General features: G+C 31.6%; 1 protein-coding gene across 1 annotated transcript; it reads left to right on the top strand.

The window, feature by feature from the left end:
- The first annotated feature begins 14,863 nt into the window (after positions 1-14,863).
- LOC123922950 (protein HAIKU1-like) lies at positions 14,864-15,577 on the top strand. Its single transcript, XM_045975606.1, has one exon. The coding sequence runs from the start codon at positions 14,864-14,866 to the stop codon at positions 15,575-15,577; it is 714 nt and encodes a 237-aa protein (XP_045831562.1).
- The last annotated feature ends 3,812 nt before the right edge of the window (positions 15,578-19,389 follow it).

Below are 19,389 nucleotides of genomic sequence, written 5' to 3'. Positions count from 1 at the left end.
AAATGTTTTTTCTTAATTAAAGAGTGGATATTTTTACACGTCTCTTCATTATGTTCGTAATTTTTTTTTTGTTGAGGTAAAGGTAAATCAATTCGTTTCATCATTAATAATAGTATCGATACAATGAGGAGGATAATAGTACATAAATTAATAATTAGCACATAATCAATTAATTAAATTAAACCACCACAATTAAAATAAATACCAATAAATAAATAATTATTAATAATTAAATCTATATCAGTTTTACCAAAAAAAAAAATCTATATCAGTGGTGATGGGCCACAATACACATATAATCGATTTGGGCTGGATTGGGGTTTTGAGCCCAAGCCCCTTGGTGACTTGTCATATGCACATCTACACTATAATATTTACGAACATGTGATCGACGGAAAAGTGAAAGAAATTTATTGATTGATGAATAATATGTATTTTTGAAAATAATGATAACCAACATAATATATTTTATATTTTTTGGTTAAATAGTGTTTATCGATCCTTTGCAATGTTGGTAAATTTCGGTTTATCTTCTTCTAATATTTTTTCTTTCAATTACCTAATGTAATTTTAAAATTCTGTCATTTTATATATTGTCTGTAATGTTAGCAAATTTCAGGTTACCCCTTATTAAGCATATCACTTCGTCATTTATGTGAAATCTTAAGCAAATTAAACATATTCAATTAACGGCTAAAATAACGGAATCTTGACATTATTACACTGAATAGTAAAAAAAAATGTTACAAAAGAGTGAATCAAAATTCACTAACATTATAAATCAAAGGTAAACACTATTTTACAGTATATCTTTCTTTAGAAAAATAAATTATACTTGTAATTATCCTTAATTGGAAAGAGTTAAAAAAAGACATAAATAAATTATACTTGTAATTGTTGTTTTCGGGATTTAAAAACAGTTAAAAATAATTTTTACAGCCACCGAAGAGATTACTGGGTTGAGTCGCGGACTAGGTCGCTCTCTTTAAGACGTTTCGTTGCGCTGCCCAAAATCGTGCAAGCAGACTATCAGCCACGCCGTCCCCAGGATAAAACAGCCCAGTTACAATTGTATACCGATTTGCTACTGCACTGTAGAAATCAGTCAAAGAATACACCTTCTTGAATGGTACTACAATACCACTCGAATTGATGCTACGACATCAATCTATGATTCATCGGGGATTCAGTGGTACTACAATACCACTCAAATTGATATTACGACATCAATCTATGAATCACCGGTACTACGATACCACATGTGGTACTACAATACCACATGTATTGATGATACTACAATATCAATCAATATAATGACACTTAGGCCATTCCAATATGGTACTAAGACCATTCTCAAATCAAAGGGACAATGATACTAAGATCATTCTTTATTTGAAGGAACTAGTGATAGTTTGATCACTCTTAAACAAATTAACACTAATAATAATATTATTAGTATCACATATATAATACATTCACATAATACATAGAATAATCATTGTTTTTCTATAAACAATTAGGAATAAAACATAATGCAAATCTTTCTAATTTTTCATAATCAAATAATGAAACCAATTCATATATCTAATTATTTTATCCTTGTTAATTAAAAACAACCTCACTGTATAGAGTCTTATAAAAATTCAAAAAATCTGTGTTGACAGAAAGTAAGTGCAGGTTGATATCCTTTAACTATTATATCCTAGTAGTTCAGTTCATCTCATATTATAATCCTAACACTTAAATTAAGATGGTATGAATGTAACAAGCTAACATCATGTAATTAGGATCATATATATAGAGAGATATATTTCATAATTGGAAGAAATAACACAGGCCATATTTTACGTATTCAATATGCATGTTCCTAACCAATTAAAACTGATTAAAGAATTAGCTTCAACTAATGGTCATGATCATATACCAAGTGCCTGCATATCTAATACTTAGTCATGTAAGCATAATTCTTATAATAACAACAGTTGTGTTACCCGACCATATTTCAAGACATGATAGCACTAGATACCAAGTCAATTGAATTGAATGTGAGAAACTCAAATCCTCTCAATCTACTAAATAGTTCCAGCAAAGGAAATCACTGCGATTGAGTATAAGAAAAATGCAAAGTTGTTGATTGTGGCGGCTGTTCATGTGATGTGTGTTCCTCTTTTTCTTTTTGTGAGCAACCACTCTAATTATATGTTATTGTGAAAACAGTTTTTCTCCCATCAACTTAACCGTTACAAATTAATGGAAAATAAATCACAATAAATTAAATAAATAAGTAGTATGTCCAATATCATCAAATTAGGACTTAATTTTATTTATTTCCTCAAAATACACACTAGTATGCTACAACACACTAGTATGTTCTAGTACCCGATATGGGACTCAATTTTATTTTCAATTCACACACCAATGTGAACTTTGTTCCAACAATCCCCCACTTGAATTTAAAAGAAAATTCCAAAATATCGTAGGACGCTTCTAAAAGATTGTGCATAAGCAAAGGTGTCTATGACTTGAACCTTTACATTGCAAGTAAGAACCCGATTTAGTAAGAGTGACACTTGTCTTGAACTCTATCTCGGATTTTTCTCAAACCCGCACACAACCTTTTCTTAAGGTGTATCTTTATAGCCCGTGCTTTAATGGCCCTGCACGTGTATCCCAGTTTCATGAACGCTCTAGGAATTCGCCTCTAAATTCCACAGGAACCGGCCTTAGTTCCACATTCATATAGGTGAATCTATCAAGAGTACTCCTGAAGCTCGGTACTCCACTCATACAGAGTATAGATCTCATTAAGAGTTTTATTATCTCATCCTTTCGCTTTCAGGAATCATGCATTTCTTATTTTTACTTGCATGATCATCTTTAACTCCTCACAACTTGTTATTACCCATTGAACCTATTTCTTGGGATCTCCAGTCATTTAGGTTGGGTTTCCATCATGAGAAATTCATTTAGGCATTAGTCCCATCTTTCCAGATGTATAATGGACTTCCTCTTTAGCTATTCCTTTCGTCAAAGGATCTGCTAAATTTTTCATCAGTGTGTTCATGACCCATTCTTACAACACCTTTAGAGACTATCTATCTCACTATGTTGTGCTTTCTTTTTATTCGACGTCTTTTACCATTATAATAATGGTTCTCAATTTATGCAATAGCCGCGGTACTATCGCAATGGATCAACACATCTGACATAGATTATTCCATAAAGGAATCTCAAATAGCAAGCAACCAACTTGCTTCTTCACTAGCTGTGGCTAGTGGTATCATTTCAAACTTCATATTGAATTAAGCCAATATAATATGTTTCTCTGATTTCCAAGATACAGTTTCTCTACTATATATTTCAAATATATAGTCACTAATTGTTTTGGAATCATATAATAATGTATCCCAATCTACATCACTGAATCCTTCAAGAACATCAGAAAATCTATAATAATGTAATATGAGATTCATGGTCATTTTTATCTCATGAATCTCTCAATAGCATACCAATGCTAGTTCTTCGGTTTACTATCAAACCGGCACAATAGTACCATGACATATGCAATGCTACGACATATAATGTCGGGTCAAGTACAATTAGTGACATACCGAATGCCAATAATGCTTTCATATTCTGATTGTATTACACTTTCAACAGTGCTCCTCCATAATTTTTAAACTAGGATCATATAGTATGCAAACAAGTTTGCTTCCGTAAATATATTTCTTTAAAACTTTCTCATCATAGTGAGATTGATTTAAGGAAATTTGCATTCATGAATTAATAATCTCAATATCCAAGATTACATTTACTTTGAAATTCATTTGACAATCATCAAATTGTCAAACTTTCCATGTCATTTCATATGACTTGTTTAAGACTCTACAAAGTCTTATCCAACTTATCGACTTTAGTTTTCATGCCCATGAGTTAAAAGAATATTTAGGTTGTTCCATAAAAAAATTCTTCTTCCAATTCACTATTTGGAAAAGTAGTTATAACATCCATTTGGCCTTATGGATATTATTCTTGTAATTGGAGAAAACATTGAAAAGATATATATTTGTTTTCCTTTCTAAAATTTATTTATAATCATTCAATTTGTACTCATGAGGCAAGTCTACTAAATGTCAAGTCTTATTAGACAATAGATAATTCATCTCATCATTTACGGCTACCACCATAAATCAACATAGAGAATCTATCTCATCATTTACGGCTACAACCATAAATCAGCATCCAAGAAAGACAGTTTCTTGGAGGTTCGTTGGATCATTTTCTAATCTATAAACCATGTAATTAGGTTCATAATTTTTAGCAACTTTTGCTATCTTACCTCTTCGAGGTTCTATTACATCTTGTTTGATGTTCTCATTACTGCTTCTGATCATTGGAATGTGATCAGGTACAATGCCCCCACTAGAGCCCCCACTATTTCTCAATTTAAAGAGAAATTCAATTTCATAGAAATCAACACCTTTTGATTCTATGATCATTTTAGAATTTAGGCAACAACCTATAAGCTTTGATGTTAATTGTGTATCAACAAGTACACATTCATGGGCTTTACTAGTGAGTTAAACTCTCTTGGAGTTGAGAATTTGAACCTACGTCAAATTACTCCAAGTTCAAAAAATAAGACAAGTTAAATTGTCTTTTCTACAAAATTTCACAAGTGAATTTTGTTCTTGCACTTAGGCACTCTATTTAGCACAAAAGAATCATTTAATTGAATTCCCCCACTAATGAGATGTAATGCCGAAATTAAACATGACTGTAACAACTAGCTCGGTAAAAGGTTCTTTATTTTTATTTTATTTTTCTTTACCGTTCATCTCAAAAGAGTAAGTTATAGTTGTTTCATGTATAATTTCATTCTCATTAAAAAAATGTGGGAATCATATTTTGTGCTTAACAAAATGAAGTTACTTGACTTTCTTATTGAACTAATTTTCAATTTCAATTCCAAAGAATTGAACATGTCAAGAACATCATTTATCACTTTTATTTTCCATAAGATTTATGAAAAATAATCTCAACATTCATCAACAAAAGTGATGAGTATCTTTTTCTGTTTCTAGTGTTGTTGTTCGAGACAACAAGCACTTCGTTATTTTTCTGATCTTGCTTTACAACTTTTTCTTTCAAAAGAAGACAAGTTATCAAACTTTCAAGTGCATCTTCTTTAGACTTTTTATCATTTTTAAACTTGTTCAATTATTTCAAATACAATTGAAATATAATCCTTCAACACATTAGCAACTCTTTTATTGTTCTAAAAATATGATTTATTTTGTTGCTAATGTTTGAAGTGATTCCCTATAAACCAAAATGGTTTGCCATAGTCGGCGACATAATAATATGAACCAGTAATTTCTTCGGTAGTCATGGCAGAAAGAAACGTCTTAAAATTGTTGTTTTCGGGATTTAAAAACAGTTAAAAATAATTTTTACAGCCACCGAAGAGATTACTGGGTTGAGTCGCGGACTAGGTCGCTCTCTTTAAGACGTTTCGTGGCACTGCCCAAAATCGTGCAAGCAGACTATCAGCCACGCCGTCCCCAGGATAAAACAGCCCAGTTACAACTGTATACCGATTTGCTACTGCACTGTAGAAATCAGTCAAAGAATACACCTTCTTGAATGGTACTACAATACCACTCGAATTGATACTACGACATCAATCTATGATTCATCGGGGATTCAGTGGTACTACAATACCACTCAAATTGATGTTACGACATCAATCTATGAATCACCGGTACTACACGATACCACATGTGGTACTACAATACCACATGTATTGATGATACTACAATATCAATCAATATAATGACACTTAGGCCATTCCAATATGGTACTAAGACCATTCTCAAATCAAAGGGACAATGATACTAAGATCATTCTTTATTTGAAGGAACTAGTGATAGTTTGATCACTCCTAAACAAATTAACACTAATAATAATATTATTAGTATCACATATATAATACATTCACATAATACATAGAATAATCATTGTTTTTCTATAAACAATTAGGAATAAAACATAATGCAAATCTTTCTAATTTTTCATAATCAAATAATGAAACCAATTCATATATCTAATTATTTTATCCTTGTTAATTAAAAACAACCTCACTGTATAGAGTCTTATAAAAATTCAAAAAATCTGTGTCGACAGAAAGTAAGTGCAGGTTGATATCCTTTAACTATTATATCCTAGTAGTTCAGTTCATCTCATATTATAATCCTAACACTTAAATTAAGATGGTATGAATGTAACAAGCTAACATCATGTAATTAGGATCATATATATAGAGAGATATATTTCATAATTGGAAGAAATAACACAGACCATATTTTACGTATTCAATATGCATGTTCCTAACCAATTAAAACTGATTAAAGAATTAGCTTCAACTAATGGTCATGATCATATACCAAGTGCCTGCATATCTAATACTTAGTCATGTAAGCATAATTCTTATAATAACAACAGTTGTGTTACCCGACCATATTTCAAGACATGATAGCACTAGATACCAAGTCAATTGAATTGAATGTGAGAAACTCAAATCCTCTCAATCTACTAAATAGTTCCAGCAAAGGAAATCACTGCGATTGAGTATAAGAAAAATGCAAAGTTTTTGATTGTGGCGGCTGTTCATGTGATGTGTGTTCCTCTTTTTCTTTTTGTGAGCAACCACTCTAATTATATGTTATTGTGAAAACAGTTTTTCTCCCATCAACTTAACCGTTACAAATTAATGGAAAATAAATCACAATAAATTAAATAAATAAGTAGTATGTCCAATATCATCAAATTAGGACTTAATTTTATTTATTTCCTCAAAATACACACTAGTATGCTACAACACACTAGTATGTTCTAGTACCCGATATGGGACTCAATTTTATTTTCAATTCACACACCAATGTGAACTTTGTTCCAACAGTAATTATTCTTAATTGGTAAGACTTAAAGTCATCTCTTATGTGATAGTGAGTATTAGAGACTAAAAATGAATATGGGTATATTTAGAATTAAAGGTACCACAAATATACTTAATTTTAATACACATTGTAAAGTTCTTAATTTGAATACAAATGAAAGCATCTAATTTAATAATATGAATATTGTGTAAAACTTATAGACATAATATATGAATGGAATCTCTGCCTTAAAAAATAGGGAAGTTGAAAACTTAAACTATCGATCAATTTGCAATTAACTAAACAATATGTAAATACTCATAAAATTTATATTTATGTATATATGATAGGAATAATTAATGGATTACACCACATCCTTTTATATGTGGAACGTTGCTTTTTAGGCCTCCTGTATTACTTTCAGACCCCCCATCTTGACCATTTTGCAAAATCATCAGAAACATAAATCGAATTTACGACATGAAAAAAATTGCATGCATAAACATTTTTTGGGATCAAAACATGACATTTTCTTATGAAGATGAAAAATTAAATTTAGTAATTTTGAATCGATAAAAAATTTATTCAACCCGATTAAATATAACGAATCACTGAAAATTAACAATATTACAATAAAATATATACACATTAAAAAATTTAAGTTCTTTTTTTTACTAGAAAATAAATGTTTTTTAATAATTATATACATTAATGATTAAGTGGTAAATAAATATTAATCTTTATAAACCAATAATATTAAAAAAATTGATAGGTAATAATATCGAAATATTAAAATCGTAGTTGGATCAATGATATTAAAAGTTTTAAAAGTTTTTTTTTGTTAGAATAATTAAAAAAGTTACTAAAATCATAAAAAAAAATAATTAAGAAAATACAAAATAATATTATTTATAGGATATTAGAATAATATTAAAATATTTGAATTTGTTGAAAAAACGTGAAAATCATATCTAAGTTCAACGATATGATGCATGATTTGATTTATTGTGAAAGGATATATTTACAAATATTAAAAAGTTGTGTTTAATACAAAAAACTTAATAAAGAAACAAAATCTGCATTAATTATTTTTTTTTTTTTTTGACAAATCTGTATTAATTGCGATATTATATTACTTGTTCAAGTGTTAATTTTTAGAAGAGATCTGTCCAAAAAAAAAATACTAGAAGATACTACTTGTTTGCTTCGTAAAACCACAACATATAAAAATCACAAAACCCCCTCACTCTCTCTAATCTCTTCCGCTATCACAAACACTAATTGAGTTGAAATGAAGAAATTTGTTAAAGTGGTTGAGACGAATGAAGAGGTAAAGGTAAACAACAATTCTTATATTCCTGATGATTTTTCCTTCTCTATTTTATCAAAACTACCTCTTAAATCTTTGAAGCGTTTTGGATGCGTAAGCAAATCATGGTCCCTATTATTTGAAAACCCTCATTTCATGAATATGTTGCGCAACCATTTCTTATCTAATAATCATCGTTCCAATTACGGTGTTACGTTATTCTTATTATATGACAGTGATCTACCTGTTCATTACACGCTATATTTGCTCTCCGATGACAGATTTGAGAATAGGGTCAAATTAGATTTGCCACCTCCAATTCAAGAGGTGGTTAGTACTCTTTATATTTTAAGTTCAACTAGTATTAATGGCATTCTCTGTCTCGGGAATCTGAGGAGTAGAGGAATGGTAAGTATCTTTCGAGCTGTATTATGGAACCCGGCTACTGCGGAATACATGTTCATTCCTCCCAGCCCTGACGAGGATGTACCTCCTTATCGAGATCCTGTTTGTCTGTTTGATGGATTTGGTTATGACCATATTAGAGATGACTATAAGCTGATTAGATATATTATATTTTTTGATCTAACCGATGATGATGAAGATGTGCCCTGGGAAGATAGATCTTATGACCCCTTGTTGGAGATATATAGTCTTAGAAATAACTCTTGGAGGATACTTGATATTGATATGCGTGATATTGCTCATTGTGCATATGATCAACCACAAGATGGTGCAGCAGTGTACATGGATGGAGTGTGTCATTGGTGGGCTAACAATGATTTATTTAATTTAACAGGCATTTTGGTGTCATATGACTTCAGCAACGAGGTGTTGTTTACAACACCTATGTTGTTAGACATGGTTGAAAGTTGTGATTTTATCGTAGATAGACGCTTGGTGGTGTTAAATGAGTCAATTGCTTTGATATCAAATTATTGCAAACCTACAACTTTTCACATTTCAATTTTGGGTGAACTCGGTGTGAAGGAATCATGGATCAAACTCTTTATTGTTGGACCCGTACCTTCCATTGAGTGTCCCATTGGATTCGGGAAAAAGGGCATTTGCTTCAAACAAAAAAATGATGAACTAGTTTGGATTGATATAAACACCCAGATAATTGATGAGATAGGTGTCAGAGCGGAAGGATATTCTTTTCAGATGGGAATTTACAAAGAAAGTCTTCTTTCAATTGGAGGAATAAATAATTAGTTGTCTTTCATGTTTTTCCCTAGGAATCATATGACGATGGTTATTAGGATTTCCAGCTTGTATGCAAAGTGTTTTGTCAAGTGTCTATAGTATTCAGTTTCTATATTCTTTTCTTATGGTTCAAAATTTCTATTAGAGTTGTGAAACTTTAATGCAGAGAAACTTGGCAATAGTACAAGGAGTGATTTTAATTTCATGTTAATTTTTTGTTTCCAAATAGTAAGTAAGGATATGTGTTTACTTATTTGCTTATTCATTTTCTTTTCCCACCCGGTTTCTCTATTTTGGTGCAATTGAATGTCTGTTGTGTTGGTATTTATATTCTTCCATCATAAGTCATATATTTGATTAAGGTTTCTGATGAGCTATAATGACAGTAACAATGTAATGAATGGAGTTCGGATGAATGTAGTTTGTATTAATATTATTGAAATAGGAACATTACAGAGCATTCAGGATATAGAGAGACCAATTCTCTTGGTAAATATCTTGGTGCTCCTTTGTTGGGGAGAGCTCCAAAAAGAGGTGATTTCAATTATGTTATTGAACATGTAAACGCTAAGCTTATGCATTGGAAAGCAAATCAACTCTCGTTTGCCGGTAGACTGACTTTGGCGAAGAGTGTGATGGAAGTCATTCCGGTATATCCGATGATGACTAATTTTATACCAAAAATTTGTATTAAAGAGATTCATAAACACTATTTTACCGTATATCTTTTTTTAGAAAAATAAATTATACTTGTAATTATCCTTAATTGGTAAGAGTTAAAAAAAGACTTAAATAAATTATACTTGTAATTATTCTTAATTGGTAAGACTTAAAGTCATCTCTTATGTGATAGTCAGTATTAGAGACTAAAAATGAACATGGGTTTATTTAGAATTAGAGGTACCACAAATATACTTAATTTTAATGTGTGTGAAGACAATGTTTATGATTTGAATTTAACAACTTGTGACATTATGAGTTTATGAAATTTTCATATTTTTTATGATTTTTTTTAGCTAATAATAACGACACTCCGGCCATTATCTTTCAAATTCTGCAGCAGTTGTCGAAAGATGATTCAGCAGTATTTGCTTGTGTTTTGTGGAGTATTTGGAAGCAACGTAATAATCAGATTTAGAATAATGTAATTGATGCTCAACATTTTGTTTTTTCCCGTGCTGTTAATATGTTGCAGGATTGGAAAGCATTCCGTATTGTCGCTTCCAAGCCAGGCCTGACTTTTCAGGACTCTGTGGTAAGATCTTGGCGTAGACCAACGACCGGCCGAGTGAAATGCAACATAGATGCTTCCTTCCCGCTGAGCTCTGACAGAGTTGGCATTGGGATTTGTATCAGAGACGAACATGGTGCTTTCGTTTTACCTAAAACGGAATGGTTCACACCAAAATGCGAGGTACACATTGGTGAAGCACTCGGTCTTCTGTCAGCGCTAAATTGGGTACATGAGCTCCAGCTAGGTCCTGTTGATTTTGAATTGGATTCAAAGAGAGTGGTTGATAGCTTCCATTCTTCAGTTAAAGATTACTCTGAATTTGGTTATGGATCATTGTAATCTTGTTTTTAATAATTATTATAGAAACTCTAGTGTAGAGTTTGTGCGGAGACAAGCAAATGAGGTTGCCCATTGTCTAGCTAAGGTGGCCACCAGTGCCAGCTACTAGCATGTGCAGGGTGTGCTACGTAGCCGGGCCTCAGTTTTATCGGGGCCTCAACAAAAATTTATATGATAGTAGATCTCTGCAAAATTATGAAAAAAATTTATTCACAAAAATAAAATAAGAACTCAATATTTTTTTTAACCTGTCTTTGTTAAAAAATAATTTCAAAGGCCCAACTAAAATGGCTAAGCTTCCGGAAAAAACATAAAGTGAACAAAAAAAATACAATATGAAGATTTGTTTCGATGAATTTACTTCAAAAACTGCTATAGAAGTTAAGTGTTGCACTTACATAGTTAAAATGTATTTTGTTGTGATTAATTAAAATATTAAAATATTAATCAAAAACTGCTATAGAAGTTAAGTGGAAGCACACTGATTCAGGTGAATTACAAATGAATGATGCATATTGTTTCAAAATGCAACCTCTTCAAGATTTACATTGGGCCAAAGTTATATGGAGTCCTGATATACCTCCCTCTAAATCTATTCTTGCTTGGAGGCTGATGCATAATAAAGTCCCAACTGATGAAAATCTTAAATCTAGAGGTTGTTATTTGCCTTCTATGTGCAATCTTTGCTGCAAATCTGAGGAGTCTTCCTTTCATATTTTCTTTGAATGTGAGTTTGCTGTCAATATTTGGTCATGGTTTGCAAGCTGTTTGGATATGGTAATGCACTTTACCTCCATGGAGGATATGTGGAAGATTTGTGACATGAATTGGTCTCCTCGGTGTAAGACCGTTATTACCTCAGCTTTGGTCAATTTCCTTAGCTCTATTTGGACCGCTAGAAATCACGCCAGGTTCAATGATAAACACACCAACTGGAGATCTTCGATATCCTTGATTGTTGCCAATACTTCTCTTTCGGGCAATCACTCTACAAAGACCTCTTCTTGCTCCATTAGAGATTTCATCATTTTGAAACATTTTAATGTAAACATTCATCATCCTAAAACTCCTGTCATCAAAGAAATTATTTGGCAGCCTCCTTTGTTCAATTGGGTTAAATGCAATATTGACGGTGCTTCAAAAGGCAATCCTGGCTTAGCTGGGTGTGGAGGTATTTTTAGGAATCAGAATGCAGATTTGTTGTATTGCTTTGCTGAGCCATTGGGCATTGCTTCCTCATATCAAGCTGAACTGTGTGCAGCAATGTCAGCTATAGAAGTTGCTCACAGAATGAAATGGCATAACATCTGGATTGAAACTGATTCAGCTCTTGTGGTCCTAGCGTTCCAAAACTCTAACTCTGTGATTTCTTGGAATTTAAGAAACCGATGGAACAATAGCATGTTTCTCTTTGGTCAATTGAATGGCATAGTGACTCATATTTACAGAGAAGGAAATCAAATTGCAGTCTCCCTTGCAAATCATGGTTGTGCTTTATCTTCTTTCACTTTTTGGCATCAAGCTCCTGTGTTTATTTCTGATAATTTAGCTAAAAACAAACTAGGTTTCTCAAGCTTTAGATATTGTACTTGATGGAGTTTTGGTTTTATGTCCCCTCCATATTGTATGTCGTTTTCTCTTTTTAATATATTTGGGGTTGGTTAGTTGTTTGCTACCACCCTTTTTGTTTAAAAAAAAAAAAGTTATAAGGATGACAATTTTTTATGTCATTAATGTTGTTTACAATTTAAATAAAAATTATTCTTTCTAAATTTTTTGCATTTTTTTTATTAAGGCTTCTATTCTTAATATTCGGAGCCGGGCCTCCAAATTGTCGGGACCGGCCCTGGTGGCCACATTATCAGCTAGTTTCCATATCTTGGTTCATGCTCCGAGTTGTATTGAACACATTTTAATTAAAGAAATGCTATAAGCACCCTTTTGTCAAAAAAAAAAACTATATAGAGACCGGTTTATTCACCGATTTAATCCGGTTTGTCATGCGATTCATTCAGTGACTCGGTGGTTCGACCAATGAACCAGTGACCCAGTACCCTCATCGATTCAATGTCCAGTCCGGTTTTTAAAACACTGGTTACAACTATCACAAAGAGGATAATAATATTGCTACTAGGGGAGAAAAAATAGTTACTGGTAGCAAGTTAATCTTTATTATTTTAATTTTTTTTTATGAACAATTCTAAATGGGAAAATCCTTCAAGTAAGTTTGAAATATTTTCAGATTTGTCATTTTCTTTTTCTTGCTCTATATTTGCATTTTTCTCACAAGTTGACTTAGGATTAGTTTTGGCTATTATTTCCAAGATTGAAACCATATTTATGGATCCTATTTTCTCAAAACCATAGCCAAGTTGTGTGCAAAGCGCATCAAGAGACCAATCGAAGCTCTTTAATTTTTTCAAAATTTCATCTATATATCGTCATAGACATCTCCTTATTAAATTTTTCTTGATTAACCATGAAATTTTCAAATTTAGCGTCTATGGATAATTTTTATGATTCAAGAGGTCATCAAGATTTGAAATTTTTTTGTTTGCTCTATTAGGAGAGGTGAAAATAGATTTTGATAAATCAGTTTTTAGAAACCCGAAAGACCAACCACAGTTTCAGCCTTAACCCTATCACCTCCACTATCAATTCATCCTTACTTTTATGATTATATTAAACATTATAAGGAATAAAATAATATTACTAGGATTTGGAAAAAATATATTATAAGGAATAAAAAAATATTGTAAGGAATAAAATAATATTATTAGGATTTGGGAAATAATCATTACAAAAAACAATATCACTATATTTTTTAACGTATAAAATATCACTATATTAAACACTCCATAGTTGGGCCTCTGGCCGTATTTTATGGCAAAAATAAATATTACATATTATATTTTAATTTTGTATTTCTCAATTCATGAACGATACATTAAGAATATTTTAAAACATTTACCAACATTTTATTGAATGTATTAAATAATTAGTCAAAAAAAAAATTAAAGACTTTTCATTTATATTATACTTTTACTTTTTTTATTTTGAAAGATTTTATACTTTTACTTATTAAACTAAATCCAACCTGTTCTCTTTTCTCTTTTGGTCAAATATACACTTACAAGAACTTAATAAATGGAATTTTCACAGATTTAGTAAAAAAAAAAATTGTTTAGAAAATAAAATTGAAAAACAAAGAAAACACTAAAATATAAAAACTATGTGATATATTTATTATTATAATATTATTTTGTGATTAAATTTGTAAATATTATAATGTAGTAATGATGTTCTCATGAAGAAAAAGAGTAATCATGAACTTTTAACCAACCACATTAAACTTTTTCACTATATATATAACACAATATTTTAAACCTAAAGAACCATATTTCAAGAGTATTATAAAAAAAATTGTTTGTCAACCAATTTGTATTTACAATGAATTTTCCGATTTTTTTCACTTGAACACCTTGATTAAATCCAAATTGTATTACCTAAAATACCATTCTACACCCTGCTCACTGAGCCGATATATTTTATAATGTGTCATATATAAAATTTTCATTTTCTTTACTCTTTCTCAGTTTTCTCAGTGTCATAGACTCTTGAGTCAAAGTTTTAATCTTTTTATAAATACGGGTTCCTTTTTCCTATGCTCTAAAGCAAGTGGGTCGGGTGTAGGTGATAATAAATTTTTTAAAAATTCTCGGTTTAGTTTTTTTTAATAGGTAGTGGTTTTATTTGGGTTGTTTTTGTTTTTGGCTGTTATTACTATTAATTATCAAAGTGGGACATTTTGACAATATAACTTTATCGGTTTGCAAAATGACGAATCTGAATTTTGGTATAAACAAATCAGGGAAAAACATAAAAAAGAGTCGTTTACAACAAATAATTGATTTTCGCAATAATGTTATAACTAGTGGTAGATATCGTTATCCCCAGGACAAAGTTCACAATATTCACAAAGATGATTTCAAGAGTTTTGTTCAGGATCATACTGGAAAACAATCTAATGGATCTAAATCTCTGGCTGAGAATGAGATAACAAGGTTGCAGAAGATTCGGCCTCCACCATTATCCATTACAAGGCCACAAATTCCAATTCAGGTTCCGGTTTCGGTGCAAATTATAACTTCTCCGCCAGCTCCTTACAATGTATTGTCTTCAAATGGTCCTCCTCTTGTTGACAATTCATGGACCAATATTGTTGAATCTCCAATTTCTGCTTTTGTGCGAAATTTTCTAAACTCTCCTCAAAAACAAATAATGAACAATGCTAACGTTCAATATCAACCAGACCATTTTCCTTTTCAAACACAAGTTGTTACAAATGTTCAGCATACTCAATCTACTTCTTCATTGGTTCCTAATCCTTTGATGCATCTGAATGCAACAAACCAAAATTTTACTATGAATGGTGGCAACCAATTTGTGAATGATTTCCCCGAATCACCAACTTTAGAATTCCTACTTTCTTCACCGACAAGTAACGAGAGTTTGTTATTCCCCCCTGGTCACTTTCTAAGCCTCTATTAGCTGAATTGGCTCTTCGTTCACAATTTCATATTTTGTAATAAATAATGAATTGATTGTCAAAATGCTTTGATTTTATTTATATTTATATACTATATATATATATATATATATATATATATATATATATATATATATATATATATATATATATATATATATACGATAAATTACAATCATATAAAAGAAATTTAAAGACTAATGAAATACCTAGAGCTGTCAAAATGGGCTAGCCCGAATGGACCGGTCCGCCAAGCCCAATTTTTTCTCGGGCTCGGACCTTGAAAATTCTAGCCCGAATTATTTCCGGGCTTTTAAGCCCGACCTGACAAAGCCCAATTAAAATATGGGCTAGCCTGAATAGGCCGCGGGCGGCCCGCAAGGCCGAAAAAATTAGAATTTAAAATAAATATAAACAATTTGTTTTGGATGATTTGAAATTTGTTTGTAATATATCTATAAAACATCGTCCGCTACTCAAGTAGCAAATGAGTAAAAATAGGGCACACAAGAAACTCGTAGGTAGCGGATGAGTAAAAATAGGACGCGCGAGAAACTCGTACGTAGCGGATGAATAAAAATAGGGTGCGCGAGAAACTCGTACGTAGCGGATGAGTAAAAATAGGGCGCGCAAGAAAGTCGTAGGTAGTGGATGAGTAAAAATATGACGCGCGAGAAACTCGTAAGTAGCGGATGCGTAAAAATAGGGCGCGAGAAACTCGTAGGTAGTGGATGAGTAAAAATAAGGCACGCGAGAAACTCGTAGATAGAGGATGAGAAAAAATTACGGCGCGCGAGAATTATTAATCCTATTTATATGGTTGAGTTTGAGCATTAGAAGTAAAAAAAAAAATCGGGCCTGCCCGAAAATCCGACAACTCGTACCGGGTCAGGCTCAGGCATTAATTTTGGTAGCCCGTTTTTTATCCGGACTTTTTAGATCGATCCGACAAAGCCCGACCGGGCCGCCCGAAATTTGCCGACAGCCCGTTTTGACTGACAAGTCTAGAAATACCAATATTGCCTTGATGGCACCGCAATTGGCCACATGTCTTCTTTACTATTCAAACTATTATAAATTTAACTAATTTTACAATTATTATATTTAAATAAGCTCATCGTCCCTATAAATGTTTCAAAATTTCATTGGAAATTTTGAATTTTTTTTGTGGTCATTTTTAATACATTTTTCCGCGGTCGTTTTTTAGTTAATATTTTTAAAGAGGCATGAATTAATATTAATTTTTATATTAAAAATTCTTATTTAATTTATCTTTTGTTAAAATATTCTAAATTTTTGTTTGAGAGATTCTTATAATAATATGAATATGAATAAAAAAAACTCATTCAAAAATATGAAGAGTACACATGAGTTGTTTAAAAGCAGAGACTAATTGTTGTAAGACGTATGTTTTGCGGAACCAAAGTTTAAGTTGTCTACCTCAATTTTTTTTTTGTTTGTTGAAATTAATACTTTCGTTAAAGAAAATAGTACAATGTGAATTAATACAAACAAAAAAACAACAATAATAGACTATGCATCTCATTGATATATTAAAATAACACGGGAGACATATTTATCATTGATAATTACAAACATACACATTTTTAATAATACTCATGAATATTATAAATGTTTGACATTAATATATAAAAAATAAAATAACAAAAAAATATTAGTCTTTGATAATTTTAAACAAAAAATAATAAAATAAATATTTATCATTGATAATAGATAAAATAAAAAACAAGACAACATGGTCTCACAAGACAACAACCAATCATAAACCAACCACACTAAAAGACTCCTTTTTTTTTTCCTTACTATTTTGACCCAAATCACAAATACATTATTTTACTTATTCATAACAAAAATATTATCAGCCAAATTACTTTGACTAAATTTTATTATTGATATATAAAAATAAATGTTAGTATATAACATATTGTTTAATTGTCTCGATGCGTATTTTTAAAATATAAAATTTTAATAATTTTTTATAATATATAATAAAAGATAGTAGTGAAGAAATTGTGTATTGACATATGTGCCGTAATTTAAAACGACATTTGAAAAAGAACGAAGGAAGTAACTAGTAAGCCTAAAAAAAAAAAAGTTTTATCACCAACTTTTTTGACAAATGATGTACAAAATTTTGTTGCGGATTGTCTTGGTGTTCATGTTATGCTTAGAACAGGAAAATATTTGGGTTTGCCGTCAATGACCGGGCGTCGTAAAAAATATTTCGGTTTCATCAAGGACAAAGTGTGGAAGAAGATTAACTCTTGGAGTAGTAAAAGTTTGTCGAAGGCAGGGCGCGAATTTCTTATTAAATCGGTCGTCCAATCCATACCGACATACTTCATGAGTATTTTTACTATTCCCTCCTCTCTTTGTGATGAAATTGAAAAAATGATGAATTCATTTTGGTGGGGTCATTCCGGAGCTCGTAATAAAGGTATACATTGGAGGTCATGAGATAAACTCTCTATGCATAAGAATGATGGTGGAATGGGCTTTAAAAGCCTTCACACTTCAATCTTCCCATGTTAGGGAAGCAAAGCTGGCGTGTTATGTCAAATCCGGATATTCTTATTTCCAAAATCTATAAAGCTAAATATTTTCCTCATTGTGATTTTTTTGATTCTAAACTGGGTCACAATCCTAGTTTTGTTTGGAGGAGTATTTGCAATTCCAAGTTTATCTTAAGAGCAGGTAGTCGGCGGGTGGAGAATAATGGAAGGTACTCAGTTAGGAGTGCCTATCGCCTGTGTGTTCAGGAATTAATAGATACTTCACACTTAAAAATAAATGGTGCGTGGAATTTACTTTGGAAAATTCAAGCTCCTCTGTGTGTTAAGAATCTTTTGTGGCGAATTTGTCGCCGTTGTATTCCGACTCGCAGTAATCTATAACAGAAGGGTGTGAATTGAATAACTACATGTGCACTCTGCAACAGTAATGTATGGGGCATGTGCAATTTTAATCCCATAATAGCTTCAGCAATGCAGAATATTCATGATGCAGTGGAACTGGTTTTTCATTTGTTGCAGCACCTCAATGCATTTGATTAATCTCTTTTGGCATGTGTTATTTGGAGTATATGGAAGAAGATAAATAATATTATTTGGAATAATGTAACAGACGCATAAAATATTGTTTTTACGCATGCAAATAACATGCTACAGGACTGCCGCACAATGCATGCTTCTAGAACTGGTCCTTCAGTCCAGCCGAGAGTGCAGGAACACAAGTGGAAAAAACCAGCGAGAAGGCGGGTAAAATGCAATGTTGATGCGTCTTTTTCGTCGTTACATAATAGACTTGGTATCGGTATTTGTATTAGAGACGAGTTTGGTGCTTATGTATTAGGAAAATATGAACAATTTACTCCGTTATGTGATGTGAAGATTGGCGAAGCTCTCGGTCTACTTTCTGCTCTTAATTGGGTGCACGAGTTGAATTTGGGTCCTGTTGATTTTGAACTTGATTCGAAGGTTGTGGTGGATAATTTGCATTCCAACAAGAGTGATGAGACTGAGCTGGGAGATATTATTTTGCGAATTGTAGAAGACTCTTTCGTAATCTTTATAATAACTCTAGTGTGTAGTTTATTAGGCGACAAACAAATGAGGTTGCTTATAGATTAGCTAAGGCGGCCTCATATATAGCTAGTCCCCAAATTATGGTTGACATACCTTATTGTATTGAACACCTCTTGATTAATGATATGCTATAAGTGCATTTTTCTCAAAAAAATAAATCAATAAATATATATTAGTCAAAAACAATAAATATATAATTAATTAACATG

The sequence above is a fragment of the Trifolium pratense genome, linkage group LG4 (genome assembly GCF_020283565.1).
Source record: "Trifolium pratense cultivar HEN17-A07 linkage group LG4, ARS_RC_1.1, whole genome shotgun sequence".
NCBI classification, from domain to species: Eukaryota; Viridiplantae; Streptophyta; class Magnoliopsida; order Fabales; family Fabaceae; genus Trifolium; species Trifolium pratense.
Note: the sequence above shows the minus strand (reverse complement) of the source record. Positions and strands in the feature narration are given on the sequence as shown.

What these genes read in the sequence shown, in the direction of transcription:
- LOC123922950 (XM_045975606.1), top strand. Translation starts at nt 14,864, where the DNA reads ATGACGAATCTGAATTTTGGTATAAACAAATCAGGGAAAAACATAAAA.